Source organism: Tyto alba, unplaced genomic scaffold (genome assembly GCF_018691265.1).
Source record: "Tyto alba isolate M040663 unplaced genomic scaffold, T.alba_DEE_v4.0 Super-Scaffold_2, whole genome shotgun sequence".
In the NCBI taxonomy this organism is placed as follows: domain Eukaryota; kingdom Metazoa; phylum Chordata; class Aves; order Strigiformes; family Tytonidae; genus Tyto; species Tyto alba.
The window spans coordinates 24356655-24376501 of record NW_024881282.1 but is presented as its reverse complement, the minus strand read 5'-3'; the positions used below and the strand labels follow the sequence as shown (position 1 = coordinate 24376501).

General features: G+C 38.2%; 1 protein-coding gene across 6 annotated transcripts in view; it reads right to left on the bottom strand.

Annotated features, from left to right (window-relative positions):
- The window catches only part of FRY (FRY microtubule binding protein), a 247097-nt gene that overhangs the window by 36195 nt on the left and 191055 nt on the right, over nucleotides 1-19847 (bottom strand). For all 6 annotated transcript variants that reach the window (XM_032982793.2, XM_032982794.2, XM_032982788.2 and 3 more), the window contains exons 38-48: nucleotides 19499-19602; nucleotides 15906-16091; nucleotides 13693-13891; nucleotides 12932-13053; nucleotides 11846-12033; nucleotides 10812-10906; nucleotides 8479-9080; nucleotides 6675-6772; nucleotides 6412-6582; nucleotides 1328-1468; nucleotides 396-575 (exon numbers count right to left, since the gene is read on the bottom strand). In XM_032982793.2, coding sequence (XP_032838684.1) covers nucleotides 396-575; nucleotides 1328-1468; nucleotides 6412-6582; nucleotides 6675-6772; nucleotides 8479-9080; nucleotides 10812-10906; nucleotides 11846-12033; nucleotides 12932-13053; nucleotides 13693-13891; nucleotides 15906-16091; nucleotides 19499-19602 — 2086 coding nt within the window. The remainder of the gene's footprint in view (nucleotides 1-395; nucleotides 576-1327; nucleotides 1469-6411; nucleotides 6583-6674; nucleotides 6773-8478; nucleotides 9081-10811; nucleotides 10907-11845; nucleotides 12034-12931; nucleotides 13054-13692; nucleotides 13892-15905; nucleotides 16092-19498; nucleotides 19603-19847) is intronic.

Sequence of the window (19847 nt, the reverse complement as noted above, 5' to 3'; positions counted from 1 at the left end):
AGTCAGGCAGTACTCCCTTAAAGGACACACGTCTGTGTTTAAGTTACAGAAAACATCGGCATCCAAGTATAAGGTGCTTGGAGGGGGATTTTATACATATAGTATATTTGTATATTACAGTTGGCATAACTGCAACATGGCTTTTCCACCACATGATTTTAAATACAAATAATAATTCTTTCACAAAAAAAAAATCTAGTAAAAGTCCAGAAACAGCTCTCCAGCACAGGTCATTAAATGTGTCATTGTGAATTCAAAAGAATTTAGGAGGCTTTCAGTTTGGTAATTTTGCTTTCTTTCCTAATTTTTCAGCTTTTTTAAGGAGCCGCAACACATGTTATAGGATTATCAAATAAGAGAATGAAGGTGTTAAGTAGCAAAATTACAAAGAGTACCTCTGAAATATCAAAATGAAACTCTAAAGTCTTCCCTGGTAGCTCCTTGGAGGCACTGTTCCACACCCGATGTATTTCCATTTTTGAAAGATCGCTGTTTTGATAGGATGGTAAAACTAAACTCGCAGAACGAGAAACTACCAACTTCAGAATATTCAAGGCTTCTCTCCAGTGAATGCTCTAGAAATAGGTATATTTAATCAGCAAACAGAAAGAAAGATTCACACACATTCAAGATTATTTACATTTTACAGTCATAATTTTTGCCACATAATAAAAATGTGGAATTGGAATATTACTATTCTTTCTCTCTCTTGGCCAGTGACAAGGTACATACTTGCAGAATAATTTCAACAGCAGAGGTCAAAACTTACCAAAGATGTCATTGTCAGGGAACTGGCCTGCAACCTGGGAGACCTGAGTGCAAGGCCAACTCAGCAAAGGATTTAAAATCACCTGTCTGAATGCCTTAATCAGGACAAGTAAATTGAAGGTCCATTGCAGAATCCCCACTTAACAGAAAAGTTGACTTGACACAGGCTCTTTACAGCTGTGATTTTCTAGTAGAAATACGTATTTTCCACTTGCCAAGTATTAGGTGCAGAAGTCTCTGAAGGGAAGTGCTTATGCCACCTCTCCCTCATGCTAATAGTTAAAATGAGTGGTCATGAAGGCTTTGGTTGGTATTAAGCTTGCTCCTGATGTAGTGTAACAGCCACCTAACCCTTCCCACCCAGTGAACACTGAGCTGGGCATCTTATCTGGGGACGCAGAGTCTATGAGGCATCAGTATAGTTATTAACTAGATATCACGCTGGACAGTCGCAGTCCTCCCTGTGAATCTAGTCTCAAAATTTTTACAAAGAAAATAAACTTATGATAGCAAATACTGATAAGTTCCTATGTAGGTATAAAGAAGATATAGTATTTACCTGCACGTATTTTTCAATGGTTTTTAGCACTTCCACGTTAAACTGTTTCACAGGAATAGCTGACAGGTCCATATAACTAAGAAGACTGTAGATCATCTGTAAGAGGGACTGTTGCATACTAGGAAGGCCCTTTTCTAGTAGCTGTTAAAGAAAAAAAAAAAAAGTGAAGATAATTATATTTTGAGACATTTCTTGTTATGGAAAAAGCTACTAGTTTCATGAATATCATTTGTACTGTTAATCTCTCTTCACTCACAGATTTTGCAATGCCATTTTACAATAACTTTACAAGTGATGAAGATATAAGTGTAAAATAAAAAAGAGCTTTAAGTTGGGAGCCAAATGCTAGCCTGTTTTGGCAATGAAACATACATTTTATATATGCCTGCCCTAACTTATCCAGAAAACACATTCAGCAGTTGAGTAAACTAGCAGACAAAATTTACACTGTAATTTGGGAAGCACATCCAATAAAAACAGGGGAATATCTTTTTACGTCTACCTTTGCTGAAAGTCAGTGAGAAAAAAGAAAACATGCCGAAGAAACAAAACTACTACTATTGAGACATCAATATATATTTATCCAAATATACTTCACAGCCAGTGCTCACTGGCTGTAACTGCCAAGGAAACGTTTTCTGTTAAGGAGATGGAGTCCCCGGGCTCTCTTGCTGTAGAGGCTGATACAAAGAAGGGCTTGATCTAAATCCCAGGATTTTGGAACACCTGGGTATAGATCCCAGAATATCACAATGCACCTTGGAAATACAACTGTGCTCATGTATATACATGACAGTAATTCAGGAGTCAGACAGACAGTCATGCTATGTTTGCACACGCGTGTGAAATATCTCAGCTGAAAATTTCCTGGAAGGTAATACGCTCTTTCATTGGTGACAGGTACTGTCCCACTCCTCAAATTTTAGAGTCAATCAAATGTTATTGCTGAAGGCTAACAGAGACTCAAGACTAGACTCTATCCTTCCATTCAGGCAAAGAAACAAAAAAGTTGTTCTAACATTGGTTACTAGAGATACCAGGATCTAGAAAACAATTACTTATAAAAACTCTATGCTGTCTCATGTCTTCCATCTGAGAAAAATTTCAGCTGTTACTCAAGTGGTCTAGTAATTTATTAGATGCCCTTGCTGGCCTGAATGACAAGGCTCCTCTCTTTATTGAATGAGACTGCTTCATGCCAGCCAAAATGGAATGATCAGCTAGGACACACACCTATCTCATCCCGCCAAATATCTTTCGATTTCTTTCATCAGTAACATTGAGTAGTAATTAGTGAATCATAAAACAAAGTAGGCAAATTCTATTAACAGCACAATAGATGGAACTGACCATGCTTTATTTATTCCTCTACAAAAATACAGCAAGAATTTTTAAGTTAAAGGTACTACATGGTAACCTGCTTCAGCTCATGGATACCTTTACTGAGAGATAAAACATGCTTAGTAATTCTTCTTCAAAACAGGGTTACATACTCTTTCTTGCCTTCCATTAGGATCTTGCAATAGAAGGTTTGATTCCTTCCTTTTAAACAGTTTATATGATCCAGCACATCAACCAGTATACCATTCCAGTGTAGGAATAAAGGATTAGAAGAAACTACCTGGATGAGAGAGGGAAATTTTTTGTTCTCTGACAGAGGCTACTGCATCTGATAATCGCTTTTGTGATAGGAAAAGTGATTCTTGGGAAATAATGGGAATTTTGTCTCTACTGATGGTTAGAAAGCTGTTCTATGAACTTTATCTCTGTAAGCTTCTAATTTCCATTCCAGTTTGTATAAATTTGTTGTCAACAGAATCCTTTGACTTAAACAGATCTTGGCCGTTAAACTCTAAACATTTGTGAACTGTCACTTTTTGCTTGTTCACATGAGTATATGCGGTGGTTGATAGTTCAAGTGTGTACTTAAATACATCATGAATTTGTAACAAGAAAGTCTTTCAGTTTAAAAAAAAGAACAGCAACTTTAAAAATGCATTTGGTACAATAAAAATTCTTTTGCTTCCAGAAGTAACAAAAATAGCAGCAAGATGGAGTTGTGGTAACACATCATTTAGATCAGTGAGTTCCAGGACAAAGACTTTCTACTGTATTTGTAGGAATAAATTGTTCTCAGCGGTTTTTGTTTTGTTTTGTTTTGTTTTGTTTTTTTTTATCTCTGGTCCATATGAACTGTTTTGAAGAACTGTGGATTCCTCTCTTCTTAGTGTGTGCTAACTATCTGGGTCTTATCTGGGTTTAGGGCTCTACTTTCCATTAGCACCATTTGTCCCCTTCCTGAAGCAGCAACTAACCCAGAGCTAGGTGGAGAGCAGAGCCTGCTCCTTCAAGAGCTGCCTGCTGCTGGTTGAGGGGCTGCTGGGGTGCTACCTTTGCCCCTACGAATCTGGCAGCAGGTGAAAAGAGATACTCAGCTCTTAGGCTATGTTGGTCAGTCAAACAAATGTGTTATGTGTTCACTGAGAAAATAAAGCAAGCATTTCACAAGCCATGTCTGATAGACAAGCCGTTAGCGGGGTAATGCCTGATCTAGGACATGCTTTCCTTGCAACACAGATGTTTTAATCTCTAGTGATTCCATGGAACAGGTTATGAATGCTCATGCTTCTATCACAAGCAATCCTCTATCTAACAGGGAGGAGGAGGAAACATCTACCATGAGTACATGACACTGTGTGGTTTCTTATCCCTTCTTCTGTATTAACAGAATTAGCATGACCCTGGACTTAATGAGTCGCTAGTTTAACACGTGACCCATGTCAATTCAGATATGCTCATAGAATGATTGTGCTCTCATGGTACAAGGTTGATTTTTAAAAATGGATATGCAAAAATCTAACATAAAATCAAAGTAAGCTTTCAGTAATGTGCTGATTTTGGTAGTGTAAGTTCAAAGTTTTACTGCACTATTAAACAGTGATATTTCCTCATCTGCAGACTAAGATCCTCAAGGATTTTTCTAGAATAAATAATCATTTTTCATGGATGGACCTGTAATATGAAAACTGGGTAAGGAGCACTACTTGCCACTATAAGGTTTGGATAAGAACACGGCTGAAATGTCTTATTTTATGCCAGGATCATACCCCTAGCTGACAAGCAATTACCTGCCATCAAGTAGGTTAAATGCAATTTTTTGTCTGAATGGCAATAACTGAAGCTTCTACCTTCTGCCGAGAGCATTTGTTCTCAAAGTCTTGTGGTAGAAAGTCCCCTTCTGAAGGTATACCCGTGTGTTTGGAGGGGTCACTGTTGCAACAGACTTCCTTTGTTATTCTTAAACGCTGTATGTCTCTCAGTCTCCCTCAGGCCCAAGCACTGGGGACCAGCCAGGATTTTAAAGCCCGAGGCTCTGTAACCAATGGCTATAACATCCAACTGCAGATTGCCCGGTCTGGTTGTTAACCCATTTGGCTTTACATATTGACAGTATATCCCACAGTTGGTTTATAGGAGACAGGAGCATGTTGTTTATCCCAGTCTGGGAATTAACTAAGAATAAAAGGGGAAACATATTCCAAATGCTGGAAAATTTTTTTTCATGGCCACAGCAGGCCGAACAAGATCGTTTCTTGTCTCTTGCTCCTCCTCCAGACTGGCAGCTACTCTATGCCCATACAAATATTCCCCAGACATGACTCAACAGAGCTGCAGTCAATGGAAATACAGAGAAAGGAAGTCCTGCTTACTACTCAGTCATCCTTCGATGATGGTACTCTGTGAGGAATGTGCCTTAATTACAGCCCAAAACCTGCCTGACTTGCTGTTAACATAGTAGCGTGGTGCCAATCTACAGCAAGGGGGAAGTGCAAAGGAGTCTCCAGATGCACGTCTAAACCCGTTTTGAAGGGAACAAGATCGTGCAGTGGCCTTTGTGAAAGTGCTCCAGCACTAGTTACTGTATGTAGAGCACTGAAGGGAAAACAGAGGGGAAAATGCGTTCCTAAGGCTGGGAAAGCGAAGGAGAAAGAGTCCAAACCTCAATTTTTACAGCATTTATTTATTAGGAGCACAAGTTTCTGCTGTGAAGAAGACACCTGACTGGAGGATTCAGCGTTGTGTTTGAAGAGCTAATAGTTCTTCAGGGTCTTTGAGTTTGAAAACATACTGAAAAACCTCACGGTCCTGTTTTAGTCTCCTACAGGAGAGTCATGGCTTTCATCATCAGTTAAGATCTGATATGATTATTTACTTAGAGCCTCCATGTGCAAACAAGATGAGGAATTGTGGCTTGAAGTAGCAGGGCCAAGTATATTCTGAAGACTGAAGTGAGTGTGGGAGCACAGCCTGGCCTCTTAGGCTCTTGAAAATCTGTGGATAGCCAGTATCAGAAATGCCTGCAGAGTTTTTGTAGATCCTTTGGCAGATGGGAGAACAAATCTGCTCCAAAGACCAAAGCTGCTCTAAAGAAGCTAGTGAATTTATGTCATGGATACAGAACTGTCTTCTCCGTGGATCAGAGGAGACTGAAGGCATCTCACTACAGCAGGGAAGCGAAGGGATAAATCTGAGAACTCTACAAGAAAATGGTGTCCTGATACTGATCCAACACAGGAGGAAGAAGATCAAGTGGCCTTAAGCTAAAGAGCAATAAGAAACGTTAGGAGAAAAGCGATGAGCACAGGGGAAAACCTGGGCAGCAAGGTGATCCCATTAATTGTCAGAGGAATGCATACAAACTTGTATCAGGAACCAGATCCTTATATAGCAGATGATATCTTATGTCTGCTGCTAAACCCCTTCTGGAATTCCCTTATTTCCCTCACTGGGATCTAAAATAAATGTTCAGTTTCTTTCACTTTCACAGTGGAAGATCTGACCGGTTGGTGAGTGAAGCTGCTTTAAGATGTATCAGCCCTGCAGACCTCTGCTGGCTGTTGTTTTAGTGTTAAATATTGATTTCTTACAGTAATTCCCTTTCTTTTTGCTAATTTCAGCTTTTTTATTCTTAATTATAAATAACAGCTACAGAGACCCCCCCAGTAATCTGCAGGCAGGCTTCAGCTCTTCGGGTTGTTAGGGAACAGAAAAGTGAAAACAGTAAAAAGTTCTTGAAAACTCACCTCAGCCAAATATGTAACCATACTCAAAGTAATATCAGCAAATGCTTCATGAAGGTAACGGCAAACCACATTTACCCAGGTAGCACAGTCTCTTGTATAGCTGTGTGTTTTATAAAGGGTCATGACATGTGCAAGATTTGATAGCTTGGGGTTCTTCTCCTCCAAACAAACCTAATTAAATATAAACGTCAAAACACATTAAGAACAAGGCAACTGCATTTACAGGGTTTGAGGATGGACAAAACAGTAAATAACTTCGATACCTGCGCAATCCTTTCGGCTATATCTTTACAAAACTGGTTTGGGCTGTCAAAATGCTGAATTAAATGGGGCAGGAGACACAAAACATTCAGTGGAAATCCTAGAACAGGAAAATACAGAATAAAATGTGTATTTTGGACAGAAAGAGCCACAGTGATCTTTAAGTTGGTGTTTTGTGGGAGGTCACAGTTTCAATATTACATTAGCCATAAACTCACACAGACTCTGTCAAGTTGTTCATGCCCACTGGCTGTGCTGTATTTGTCTTAAAGGAGCCTTAATTTGAAAATCCAGTATATCATTTAGGCAACAGTACTGTTATAAAGCATGAACCTATTTCTGCAAACATTACTGCACAAACAGGTATTTACAGGATAAAATATTTCACAGAAATATGTGTTTTATTCCTGTTAGAGGGTGTGTTTATCTTTTCCCCTTAACTAGCTTACTGACAGTCTTAACTGGTGGCATTGTCACTACTGCTGCTAAAATGCAAAAAGAAATTCAGTGAATATTGATAAATTAACAACAGTTTTGGTCAGGCACAGCTTCCATTGTTTTATACTGTTCAAGTCAATAATGATAACGATTCAAAATTCTGATATAACTGGTCAGATGAGACTACTCAAATGGGTGTTTTTGAAGCTAGGAGATGGCTCCTGAACCAAGTGCCAGCCGCTGTTAGGCGCAAGGGCTCTGTCTGAAGCTGGAATTCAGCTCTTCTGCACCAACTCATAGCTCAAGGTAGTTGATGAACTACAGCCAGCAACTGTAACGAGGGGCTATAACGAAAGCTGCTCCAGTTCAGGTGGGTTCAGGTTGCAAATAAATTTTATCTGGACACAATCTGTTTTTTGAAAAGAAAGAATCTGATCTATGGAAATAACTTTCTAACCATTCATTTCCTCTTGTTCTACACAATTAAACAAGTTGCCTAAGTTAGGAGTGTAATTTCCCTAGGCTTCCTCTATACTCGAGGTAGAGAAAAGACACCATCAGATGGTACTGTCAGAGCCCATATGTGAATTGCCCAACCAAAGTCTGGAACACAGGCACCACACAGGTGCTTAGAGATGGGCAGGCTGTTCATGGCAGTCAGCCCCGTACTCCGTGTCTAAGCTTGTTATGACTTAGTTGTGAAGCCTGCACAGTTGCCTTAATATCTGTGTTTCTGACTGAAACAGAGGAGTAAAAATCTGGGAAATTACAGAAACTCTCTTCAAGAAGTATAATTAAGAAGTGGTCACAACTTCAGCTAAATAATTGGGAATTTCAAAATGTTACCTTGTTTCCTTATAGCCCTGGCCTCTCTCCACACTCACTACTGTGCTATTGTTGTTTATCTAAAAAGTATACAAGAGTTTTTGATATTTATGTTTCTAGGGAAAATCTCATGAAGCACTAATTTAAAATCACTAACTAATAATCTGAAATATTCTGAAAACAATTCAATGGAAGAACTGGACGACATAGATTCTAGAAAATTTGGCAGTATCTCCTTACATATTTTCACTTTGTCAGCACTCAGAAACTTTATATGCTGCTAAGCCCTAGAAATGTAATGTGAAATAATACATGACCACTCTCCTCCGAAACCTTATTGTGCAATAGATTCACTTTTCAGAAACATGTTATATTGTTATGAAATTTCCAAAAAGCCCACCCAGCTCAAAGCAAAAGTACATTATACTATATTAAAAGAAAAAGGAAGTGACATTTTTGGTTTTGTTCAGGTAGGCTAATGAGGTCTGTCATCAAATGTCAAAGCAACAGAAACAGAAAGAGAGGAAAGTATACTGGTTTTACCTATAGCTTGAGAGGAATCCACCATGGATATTCTAGACACTGGTGTCAGCAAACTAAAGAGCTGTAGTGTGAGATCAGTGGTAGTAAGGGAGGTGAATCCTTTCAGGAGTAGCTGCTGAAGCCCTGAGAAGTCTGCCCACTTCAGCTGCCCTTGCAACTTCTCTAACTTCTCCCGATTTTCAGCTTTATCCAGTGGCAAATGAGCCAGAAGTTTATTCAGTAACCGCAATGCCATCAGATACTCAAACTCAAAATCTGATTCCATCAAAGCCACGGCAACCCAGAAGATGGTGGCCAGCAGGTTGGTTGGATTGTTAATATGGGATGGGTCAGTGAGACTGTCCTTTAGAGAAGATGAACTTCTTGTTTTAGAGGACAGGCCTTGTTGGGTGCATGCCTGAATTCTGTCTAGTGTGGCACTGCGTGGTGGGTCTGAGGACTTGTCCACATCTCCAAACTTTTTGGGTACAGAGAAGCTCCTCTGGTGCCTGCTTCGTTCAGCAGTGGCTGTGTTACCACTTGCAGGATTCACGTTCAGCTGCCCCGTGCTCTTCCGGTTAGCAGTCAGTTTGGTGCTTGATGCTAAATCTGGCGAAGATGAACTGAAACCAAAATATATAACATACGTTGCAATGTGTGAAAGTACAGCTTGAAACTTGTAAATACTTGATGCAAGTTAAGTATTTATGAAATTGTAAATAAATAATTAAATAGGAAAAGTAAAACACCACAACACCACACCGTCTGTTGCAGCCTGTCTTTTTTTTTTTTTTTTTTTTTTTTTCCAGAAGTGCCCACAGACATGATGGAAATGAGGTTTATGTGGCACTGCACCAAACCAGAGGAGGACAGACTACAGTCTAGATAGGTAAGAACGACATGGGGATAAGAGACACAGAGCTGTGAAATGGCTAGTGGAAATGCCCATATAATGGGGCAGTGGTAGAACTGAAAACAATTTTGGTTTTCAAAATGCCTTCATCAGTGGAGCAAACCCTGAACTTGGCACAGCTGGTAGGCAAAATGCACAATGGCATACTGGCTAATGTAAGAACTATGGGCAGAAAAACCAGGATATCTTAAGCAGAACCACAAATAGGCCACATTATCCTCAAGAAACCTGTCGTGTGGCTGGCTAGGTTCTTGCTTGTCATTGCATCCTTCCCGACTGTATCCTAAAATCTCTTCAAGATGATTTTACAGAAAGCAGAGGTGATTCAGTTTCAGTGACTGATGACTCCTCATGGACTATCATGCGATGATCCAGACAATCCTTATTAATTATTTGTACAGATGAACATGCTGTGTTGATACATGCAAGGGAAGTTTGCTCTGGAGAACAGCTAATTCCCAATTCTCTGGTCCCATTCCTACCTCGTATGCTATGAGTCCCTACTGACTATAATATCTGAAGAGAATCTTATGGAATCAATAGGTCCAGGGTAAAGAATATTGCATCCCACTGCTTTCTGGAGTGTTTCTTATTTTCTGCTCCATCTTGCCCTTTCCTGAAATGTGCACTAAAGAAAGATAAATAGCTCTTCATTTAGAAAGTAGAAGCTGTATTTCCCCACCTCTACTCAGTCACAAGGCAATGCTTGTGTTCTGTCATTGCAGTATAATACATAGCAACCTGCCTACTAGCTTCAGAAATTATAGCCTTTGGATTTTTGTTCTGCATGTAAAGCATGGTAACTTATGGACATTTTTCAGAAACGTTCCCTATTCTGTTGTTGCTATTAGGAGTCATATAGACATTAATCTCCCTCAGTACCGTCAACAGCTGTGTTATGGAAGGAGCCTGCAATTTTCCTCCACGTACAAAGGTCTACTTTAAGGCCACAGGTTTCATACAAAGATGGTCTACATATCTGGCAAAGTCCATGGGTTATGTACACATGGGACAAAATTCTCCCTAGTTTCATTGAAGAGAACAAACCATGATCACTTACTTCGTGGGGAACACTTCATCTGAGAATGACAGGTTGTATGAAACCAGTATTACAAAAAATATGTTTCTTCCCAGATACGTTTTCAAGTACATAGTACAAAGGTGCAAAAAATACAGTATTTTTAAAGGATGTTAAAGTAAGTTATTGCCAAATGGCAGCAAGGCAGAACTGATAATGCACTGTAAAGTTCCGTTAGTTGTATCAATATTACTACAACTATTGCAAAATTTGACTGAGATGTGCTCTTAGTCTAGTTCTCTAAAGGTTACAAATGAGCTCAGTCTTATCAAAATTATTTTATGCTGTCAGACGGCAGAACTGCACACTTACTATCATGGGGCATTGAAGAAAAAAGATACAGTTAAGAGAACAGGCTCTTACCGCGATAACACCGTCAGAAGATCACTGTTCTTCAAACAATCAGACAGATTATCCACAGCAGCTTCCAAAGTAAGTAGTGCCTCCATTACATACCCCTGCCAATGCACAAGGTTAACAATTTCAACAAAGACATGCAAAATAGTGAACATTTTAAAATCCTGAGTTCATAAAAGAAATAGACCACCTACCGAAAACCTGTAATTTCTCTTGAAAAAAGAACAACATTCACATCAATGCCACTGCCCTGAACATGAAAATGTCGCTACAAATGTGTTTTATTTTCTACCTCTGAATGATCCATGGAGGCACGCAAAAAGGGCACCTATCTCATCAGGGGATTGGTAATGGCATACAGAACCTCTGACCTGCAGGTCACTGATACAAATTCTGCACAAGCAGTTGTGACAGAATATTACTGTCATCTTGTGGCAGTTTCATTACCTAAGTAAAATATAGAGGTGATGTCAGACTATTTCTTATGCAGAGATCGTAGTTCTCCTCATTAAATCTTGAATCTCACAATAAATAGTCTCTGGTTGTAAAATTTCAGTCTGTTTAGCTAATCCAAGTGAACAGCAGTTCAGTATGAGAAGACTGGATCAAATTAGGTCAGTGTAAATTTTGTATCGCTGTGGATGGTGCGGATTTCTTTATTCCACAAGATGTTAACATTTGAGAAATGAGGTGGTGTCTGCTTCCCATTGTCAGATTACATCAGCGGATAAGATGATGGGTTTCTTAAGTACAAATTAATGATGTGAAAAGGGAAAAAAAGGTCATCACAAAGATTTCATTTTGAGTGACATTTACAAAATGTTTTCTAGTTGTTTTCTTTAGAGCTATATAAGATTGCAACAGCCTGATGAAGGCTTTGGTAAGGTACATACGGATTCAGTAAATCCAGACGCAACTTCTTCTAAGGCCACATTCTACTTATGTCACTTGACTCCAAAACACCTTGTTAAAAATATTAGCTTTAAATTAAGCATGCCTTAAATCAACAGTACTAAGAAGCATTATGTACACGTGCATACCTGAATCTCATCTCCGTGCTCTCCAATAACTTCCACCAATCTTGACAGGAGGTCAGACAACGCATGTGCAGAAAGGGGCTGCTTTAGGGCCCTGAATATCTGGAAAGACCGACCTGCATAATGCCTTGAAGAGCTCGAAAGAGCTGTTTGTAAAGCAACTTCGCTCAGATGCTGCTCCAAATGAAAACCTAAGCAAAAGAATAGTATGTTGTTTTGTTTTTTTGTTTTTTTGTTTTTTTTTTTTTTAATGACAGACATTACTGTGTGTCATAAACAGGCTGAACCAACTCTGTGGAGGGGATATGCACTGTAGCTTATCCTGAAAAGCCTGTGAGAAATGGAGATGCAGAAATGTCTGTGTTTGGGAGAATTTCCCACGGTTTACATTTATTTCACACAGAATATAAGAAAGCTAGCTGCAAAGCCAAAACTTTGAGTCTACAAATGCTTGTCAGCAAAAACCTGAAATTACTCATCTGATTTAAATTTTTTTACAATTCCTGGACAAACTTTCAAGCCATTCACTATTCTTGCTGGCAGCAACACAGTAACTTCTGAACACTCCCAAACCTAAAGCCAAGCTGAATTAGGAGTCCTTCTACTGGCTTCAGAAGGCTTTGGATAAGATCTTAAATATAAATACTGATGCTGCATTCTGCTTTGATCTTGGAAGATATTTAATTAGTGACTGTGTTGGTTTTCAAAATACAATCAGTACATTTCCTAAACTCTAAAAACATAATAAATTAAAGCTAAACTTTTACTGCCAGAAGAAATTTAACAAAGTACATTTACTTAGTAACTGTGATGTATTTTACCAACAGGATGTAAAGGAGCATTTATATGGCAGAATCAATCAAAAGGCTTTCTGCCAACAGCTTTGAAGAAACGCTCAATTTAACATTCAGCCATAGCCCAATCTAACATGATCTTTTAAAAGCAATTCTTTCTTATGTCATAAATTCTTATTAAGACATACAATAAGTTGTGCTTCTGCATAAGCAGATCTACTAAGTCACAGGATAAACATTCATTGTGACCTTGAGGGAATACTCTTTTAGTTATGAAAGGAAAAAAATGTACTACCTGACTTGGAATCTTTAAATACAGATACAACATGACGTAGAAAATTAGTAAGCTGTTCAGCACTCTTGGTGTTCTGATTTTTGGGTGTGATATCTTCATGGCACCAAAGTGGACCAAATGCCCTTAAAAACATACATAACAAAGTGCAAAATTTCTTTATCTGAAATAAATGTAATCAGTTAAAATATATAAACTGTAAAGGCAATTAGGTATTTCCAGGGCCATGCCCTGCAGAACATGCAATTGAACAGAATTTAATGAGCAAAATACAAGTAAATAAATATTCCTACGCTGTATTTTACAAAACCTCTCTTTTAAAATATAAGTTATACCATTTACAGAGCGGCATAAACAAATCTATGTTTTTTAATTCAACATTGTGCCTAGGATAGGCTAGCTGCAGTTGGTAGTTAACATTCGTTTCACCACAGCCTTTCACTATGACCTGTTCACTTCCTATCTGATTTTATAATAAAAAAAAAAATCTTCTTCCATTAGTTCATTGTTGAACTTAATACTATCAGTCAATCAAACATTTTATTCCTGTCAAGCAAGATTTTTTCTTCTGCTTCTGACACTGTAGTGCTTTTAAGTATCTACCTATTTCTGTAAGTATCAATAAAAGAGGAATTGGAGTCTGTAATTACTATAAAAGCTCGGTCATTTTCCCTTGAGTCTTTTAAGTTGCTACAGATAATTGCAGAGAAGACATGAAAGTACGTGTTTCAATTATGAACGTATCCTCTGCTTATCTCCATTACCTGGTTGTCAGAAACTCTATTAATTTGTTTGCTTTTTCATCTGTTTCAGCAGCAGTGTCCATGTCCTCAACCTCTTGTGTAATCTGTGGGAGATTTCCACTGCTGCCTCCCAGACTGATACTGGAGGAGGTGGAGCTGGAGCTCAAGCCGGAGTCTGGCACCGGAGATGACTGGTATTCTCGCAGAAAGTCAAAGCCACCTGCCAGCCAAAAGGGAGGAGATAAAGATGGAATGCACTGTTGGACCAGTGTTACGGATGAAATTGTGTCTGCCAAGCAGCTCTTTTCAGAGTCAGCAGCAGAAACCTTCTACTGGGAAATGAGGAAAACCTGCAGACAAACGCCAATGAGAGTGAAAATGGTACAGTGTTTCTAAATGTGCAGAATCCAATATGAAATGAAAAATATTGAAGTCAAGATACTGTTTTTTACTGCATGAGGGCTACAGTACTTGAAAAGCAGACGTTTCAGGGCATTTAACGTTCAGAAGTTTGACTTTTTGTAAAGTGAATTTTGAAGTTGGCTAAGTGCACGCAAAGTTCAGCTCACTTCTCTGGGCTAGTCTGATGAGGAAAAAAACCTCTGCAGGGTGGAATGTTTAGGACAATGATGTTGTCCTGATTTTACAAATGTAATGGAAACCAAGACACAAATGTTTAAGGCTTATGTTCAACACCTGTAGTAAACATAAACACTGGACTACTCATACTAAATATTTTCAGCAGTAAGATTAAGCATCCGAGTAACGAATTCTGCGAGATCAAAAGCTTACCACACAACTTCTGAGCTGAAGTTAGAAACTAAGACGTGATTTCTTAAGGTTAGACTGCTAGTCATCTTAGGCTGTATCTGCAACAGAAAAACTGGCTTTGCGAGAAGATTGGGAGCAGGGGAAGCCTCTCTACTGACAAAAGCCATTGCAGGTCAGGAGACTCTTAATTTAGTTGCCTGACATTATGCGGAACAAACCTGAGTTGAAGTATTTTCAGTTAGGATTCTTTGCTACAGCTACTCACCCATACTCTCACTTTCTATATTAGCTGCTCAAAAAAGAGTCCAAATACAAAGTCTTGATAACTTCTTGGACTTGAGAGGCCCAGACACAGGGTACCAATTACGTTTTACAGACACCAGAATGAAAACAGTTTTTCATTTTGGCAGAAAAGCAGTAATATAATTTTAAGGTAAGAATTTTATTCTGTATTTAGTAACTTGTGGACATGCATTGGAAAAGAGATCTACACTACTCAAACCATGAAATTCACATGTGAGGTAATTTTGCATAGACATTATTCAGAATGAAACCTCAATGGCCAGACTAATTAATTAATTTGAAATATATATCCCTTCTTCTCATTGCTTTAAGATATTTTTTTGTGTCTCATAAAAAAGTAATAATCAGTTATCAAGTAATTTCTTTATAAAGCCAAATTATTTATTACTTTTGGTTATATTCCTAAAGAACCATGGAAATGCCACTAATTTGATAATCTTTCCTTTTCATTTCTCACTGCATGGTAAAGTCCCTCATCCTTTCTCAGACAACTAATCCTACCTCCATAACTCTACAATGGTTCTATGCTTCCTTCAAATCTCAACAATACGCTTGCTTTTAATAATATTACATGACAACAGTAAATTTAGCTAGCAGCTTTCTACTCACTGTTCTCAACCCCTAAAAAATAGGTAAACTGCTCAAAGTTAACAGAACTCAGCAGAGGTCTGAAGTAAGCCTCCTAATGCAGAAAGAGATTTCAGGGCAGAAATTAAGTGTATCTGTGATATAAAGGAGGCTGTATATCATGTTAAATTTTATTTAATAATGGAAAATCTGAGCTGCACATTTTTGCTGCTCTTCCTGTGTTGGAATATTCATTTCTTTTGAAGGTTGAGGAGTGATTGCCCTCATTTAAAGTAGTCCTGGCTCCCTGAGGGGGAAGTTATGAAGTTATTATCCGTATTAATGTTTAAAATTCTACATTATATATTTTGTCTTACACCAGATAGCTTTCTCACTGTCATGAAAAGTTATTTAATAATAATTTGGGTGCATCTCTAGGGTAGTTCACATGGAATTAATATTAATGGGAACTGTTCGTATTTGCCATTTTACTACTTTGTCAAAACTTAAATTTTAGGAAAGTAACCTTGACAGCCTACTTTCAAAAACCTCACAGTATAATGCAATATTATTTTCTGCTTTTGCATTATTACCTGTATAAAGATATTCAGGTAAGTATGCTGGTTGCACTGTCAGAGTCTTGGTCTCATTCATCTCTCTGGTCTGAAGAAGCACTGATGCAATGGCTTGATAGTTGCTATTGCAAGATAATGCAATCAAAAGGTGAAGCAATAACTTTTTACTGTGTTCAAAGACCTCAGGGCGGTAATGGTCAAGACCTAAAAGAAAAGGTTACAGAAATCACTGAGTATGAAGTAATAATAAACAAGTTCACATTCCAGAAATAGCAAAAATTCCAAGGCAGATCCTGGCAACAGCACAAACAAACGAAAGATGATGAATTTCCAGACACAGTTATTTGTGTTTTTATTTAAATGTATGTGTATATTTAGTTTCTAGACTGGGGTCCCTTACAGGAGATACAAAACAATGTCTGGCAATAAAAGTTTATGCATTCTGTCTCACTGCAGTCTTAATTTGACAGGGCTGGAAAACCACTGAAGTTGAGAAATTCTGGGTGATGGCTGTAATTACACTGCTCACCTCACTATCTGGCTTTCTTACACAGACATCAATTTTACGAGTGCAAGCTGTAAGAGGCAGATACTGATTAATTAAGAATGGAAGTGATGGACAAAATCCATTGAAAAAGAACTTCAGCTACCAGTGAGTAGCATGAGAAATTAGCCACTATCTCAGGGTTCAGAACTGAAACTGAAGGTCGAGCACTGACAGACTCTGATCTGGTTAGCACTGCTGCTGTTAGATTTTAACACAACCTGAATAATTCACGAATTACAAATATGAAGGAAACAGATGTTCGTAAAATAAACTGCACTCTGTGGTAGTAATCTCTTTTCAATTATCTTTCAGGATATTTAAAAATACTTTCTTCCATTTAGGGGCAATTTTAGTGCTGAAAAAGGGAATTGTTTTCTTCTTCAGCTCCCCTCTTCTCTGCGTACATTCCTCTAAAAAGCAGCTCCTTCATTACTCTAAGTGGCAGCAGCTAGCAGGTCTTTCAACTCAGGTGTTTTCTAATATTCTCCAATCACGCTGGTTCTTGTCCAGCCTGCAAAAATTAAGCTGCTTATACTTCCATAGTCTGAACAACGTGGTTTTGGCTCCTATGGGCAGGTCTTTGGAGGTCCTGTGATCCTTGTCTTACTCATCTGTTCATAGCCTCCTCCAAAAGAACCATGGCCAACCTGCCCACCTCTTTTTCAGCTTCTTCACCTTTCTGCTCCTGTTCTCCTTTCCCCATTTCCTTCCACCTGCCAGGATATAATGAACTCATCCTACCCTGTTCTAACATACACTGAAAAGGATATAAAAAGTTCTTTTAGTTGAAAATAAATTCTACATCAGCAGCACTTGTGACTGAAATCCTGTTAAACCCTAAGGTTTCATGAAAATATTGATATAGATATGCTAACTATGAAGTAAGAAGGACAGTTCAGTTTTCATGCTTGTCCAGAGCTGGGCCCTTCTTTACCTTGGAAGAGTTCCTGAGAGGGTGAACTTCTGTGATGTGGACACATTTCCATTGGAAAGGAGTCTAGCTGCTCAACTCATTTCACACTCATTGCAAAAGAGTTTTTAAACAGCAGTGATTTTCATGCACTACTGAGACAGGCAGGTTCACACCAACCGTCTGTCTCTCTACTTCACTACCAGTACTACAAACCATCCAATAGTCTAACACATACATTGCAGAAGTCTTTCATTTCAGTATTTTCTCATTCCTTCCAATAAATGGAAGGATATAGGCTCTCTGGCTAGCCACCATACCAGTTTCTAGTTTCTTTTTCGGTCAGACGCATCTGCCTGCTTGCATTCCAACAGGACAGAAATACTTAATTTTCAATCACGTTCATACCTTTGGCTAACGTGTGTAGCATAACTTCCTTACAACATCACAACAGAGCTCCACTACAAAACAGAAAAATTTTCCACAGGAAGTATAACAACTCTAGAGAAACTGAACTTGAAGCCTCAAAGCTGTGATATCATTTTAGTTACCACTAAACCAGTTACATTTTCTTACCTGTTACATTTAACTTTAATTTCACATTTGAGAATTGAGCGTTCTTAACCAAGGGACCGTCTCAGATGGTATGTATAAATTTCTATTTATTTCTTATGAAAAACTGTAATGTTGAAACATTATTGCATGAACAAATTAGTAAAGATATTTTTATAATGATTACTAATATCATAACTCTGTTTCTGCCTATGTTTATTTGCATGGCTCCCTGATGGCTCCTTACAGCTGTCTTAACTGAAGTGGCCACACTGCTGCATACTACTCTTGTCTTAAGTTATTCAGCTATTCTTGTGAGAATTTCTATATGTAGGCACCGGTTTTCTCACACTTGTTGTAGATCATACTAAAGATGTTTGGTCAGTCGATGGTTATTGATTTGATTCAAACACTTATCCAGTTCTCTTTCAGCTCCCTCTTACACTTAGAAAGTTCACAGCAAAAAGAAGTACAAAACTGTTATGGGCAGCCACCAAATAGATTTAACTTTTAAGTGAAGAATATATGTGAAATGTTGTATTGAAACTGACACTGGGAGTCCCATCCAACACAGTCCTGGCTATTATTCCTGTGTTTCATTAGGCATTTGTTTAAATCAATGTACTAATATACAATACTTGAGTATCTGATGAGTGTGCATTTCAAAAAAAACCCTATTTCATCAAAAAAACCCAAGCAAAACAGTTGTTAACAGAGTAGCAGAAAAGGAGAATGAGATATCTTTTTCAGCTATATACTGAAGTATATCACATATATTCTACCACTGTACTGTCACCTCCCAGCTGCATCTTTTTTGCCTGCTGAACAACAGACTCCTCTAAGATTGTTAGTGAATAGACCTTGTGGTAACTATGGTGACTGAATAAAAAGTGGACTGCAATGTCCAGTTATAAGAAATTTATTTCACAAGTGTCTGGATGTGTTTATTTGTGAAAACTAAAACTATTATTTATGAACCATGAAAGTTAGGGAATGGCTTTATAATGCTAAATACTCTTGTGTGCTAAAAAATTAGGCCACTCACTTTTCATAATATGAAGTGACAGGATAAGGAATCACCCTCCAGTTGAACTGTGTCACGGTCAAGAACAGACACAACTGTGGGGAAAAGCAGTGCCTCTACGCTCAGGTATATAAGGGTAGACACTGATGATAAAGTATTCCATTAGCAGTGAAATTAATGAAGCTTGCTTTCCAGTGGTCTGTGTCCTATCTTCACTATCTCTGCAGTACAGTAATCTCAGCTCTCTTACATTAATATGTTTGCAAAGGCAAGAGATAGCACTGCCTTTCTTCCAGAGGGAGGGCTATGGGTATTCTTGAGATATTTTAGGAAGTCAGTCATCATCAAATTTCAACCCACCTTTCAAATTTGGGTGAAACCGGCCAAAATATTCAAAAGCTTTGAAGTTTTGAGACTAATTCACAGACTGTAATTGTCTCAGGCTTTTTTTTTTTTTTTTTTTTTTTAGGAAATCGTAATTAAAAACATAAGGCACACACAATTCTACAGCTTCAGCAAAACTAAACTAAAAGGACAGGAGTACTTTTATACTTTATTTCTTGTTATGTCAGTCTTACCTAAAAAGAGAGCATGTAGCAATAAAGGGAGGTGAAGAGCCCAATCTTCTCTCACACTATGATCCACTACCATCTCAGTCATGAAGATGACAGCAATATTACACCTGGAAATTAAATCACAGTATCGGTTTGAAACCTCCTGGAGATGGGAAAACAGTAATACGATGGCTATTTCTGAAGAAATAAGCAATCTCTACATTTTTGAATCTGTGCCATTTCTTCTCAACATGATTAATGCTGAAGCATCTTAGTTACAGTATTAAGCAGGTAAATGCCCATTACTGAAAAGAACACTATTACTGTCAATACAAATTATGTAAAAGAGGAATTTCAGAATATGCATAGCCTA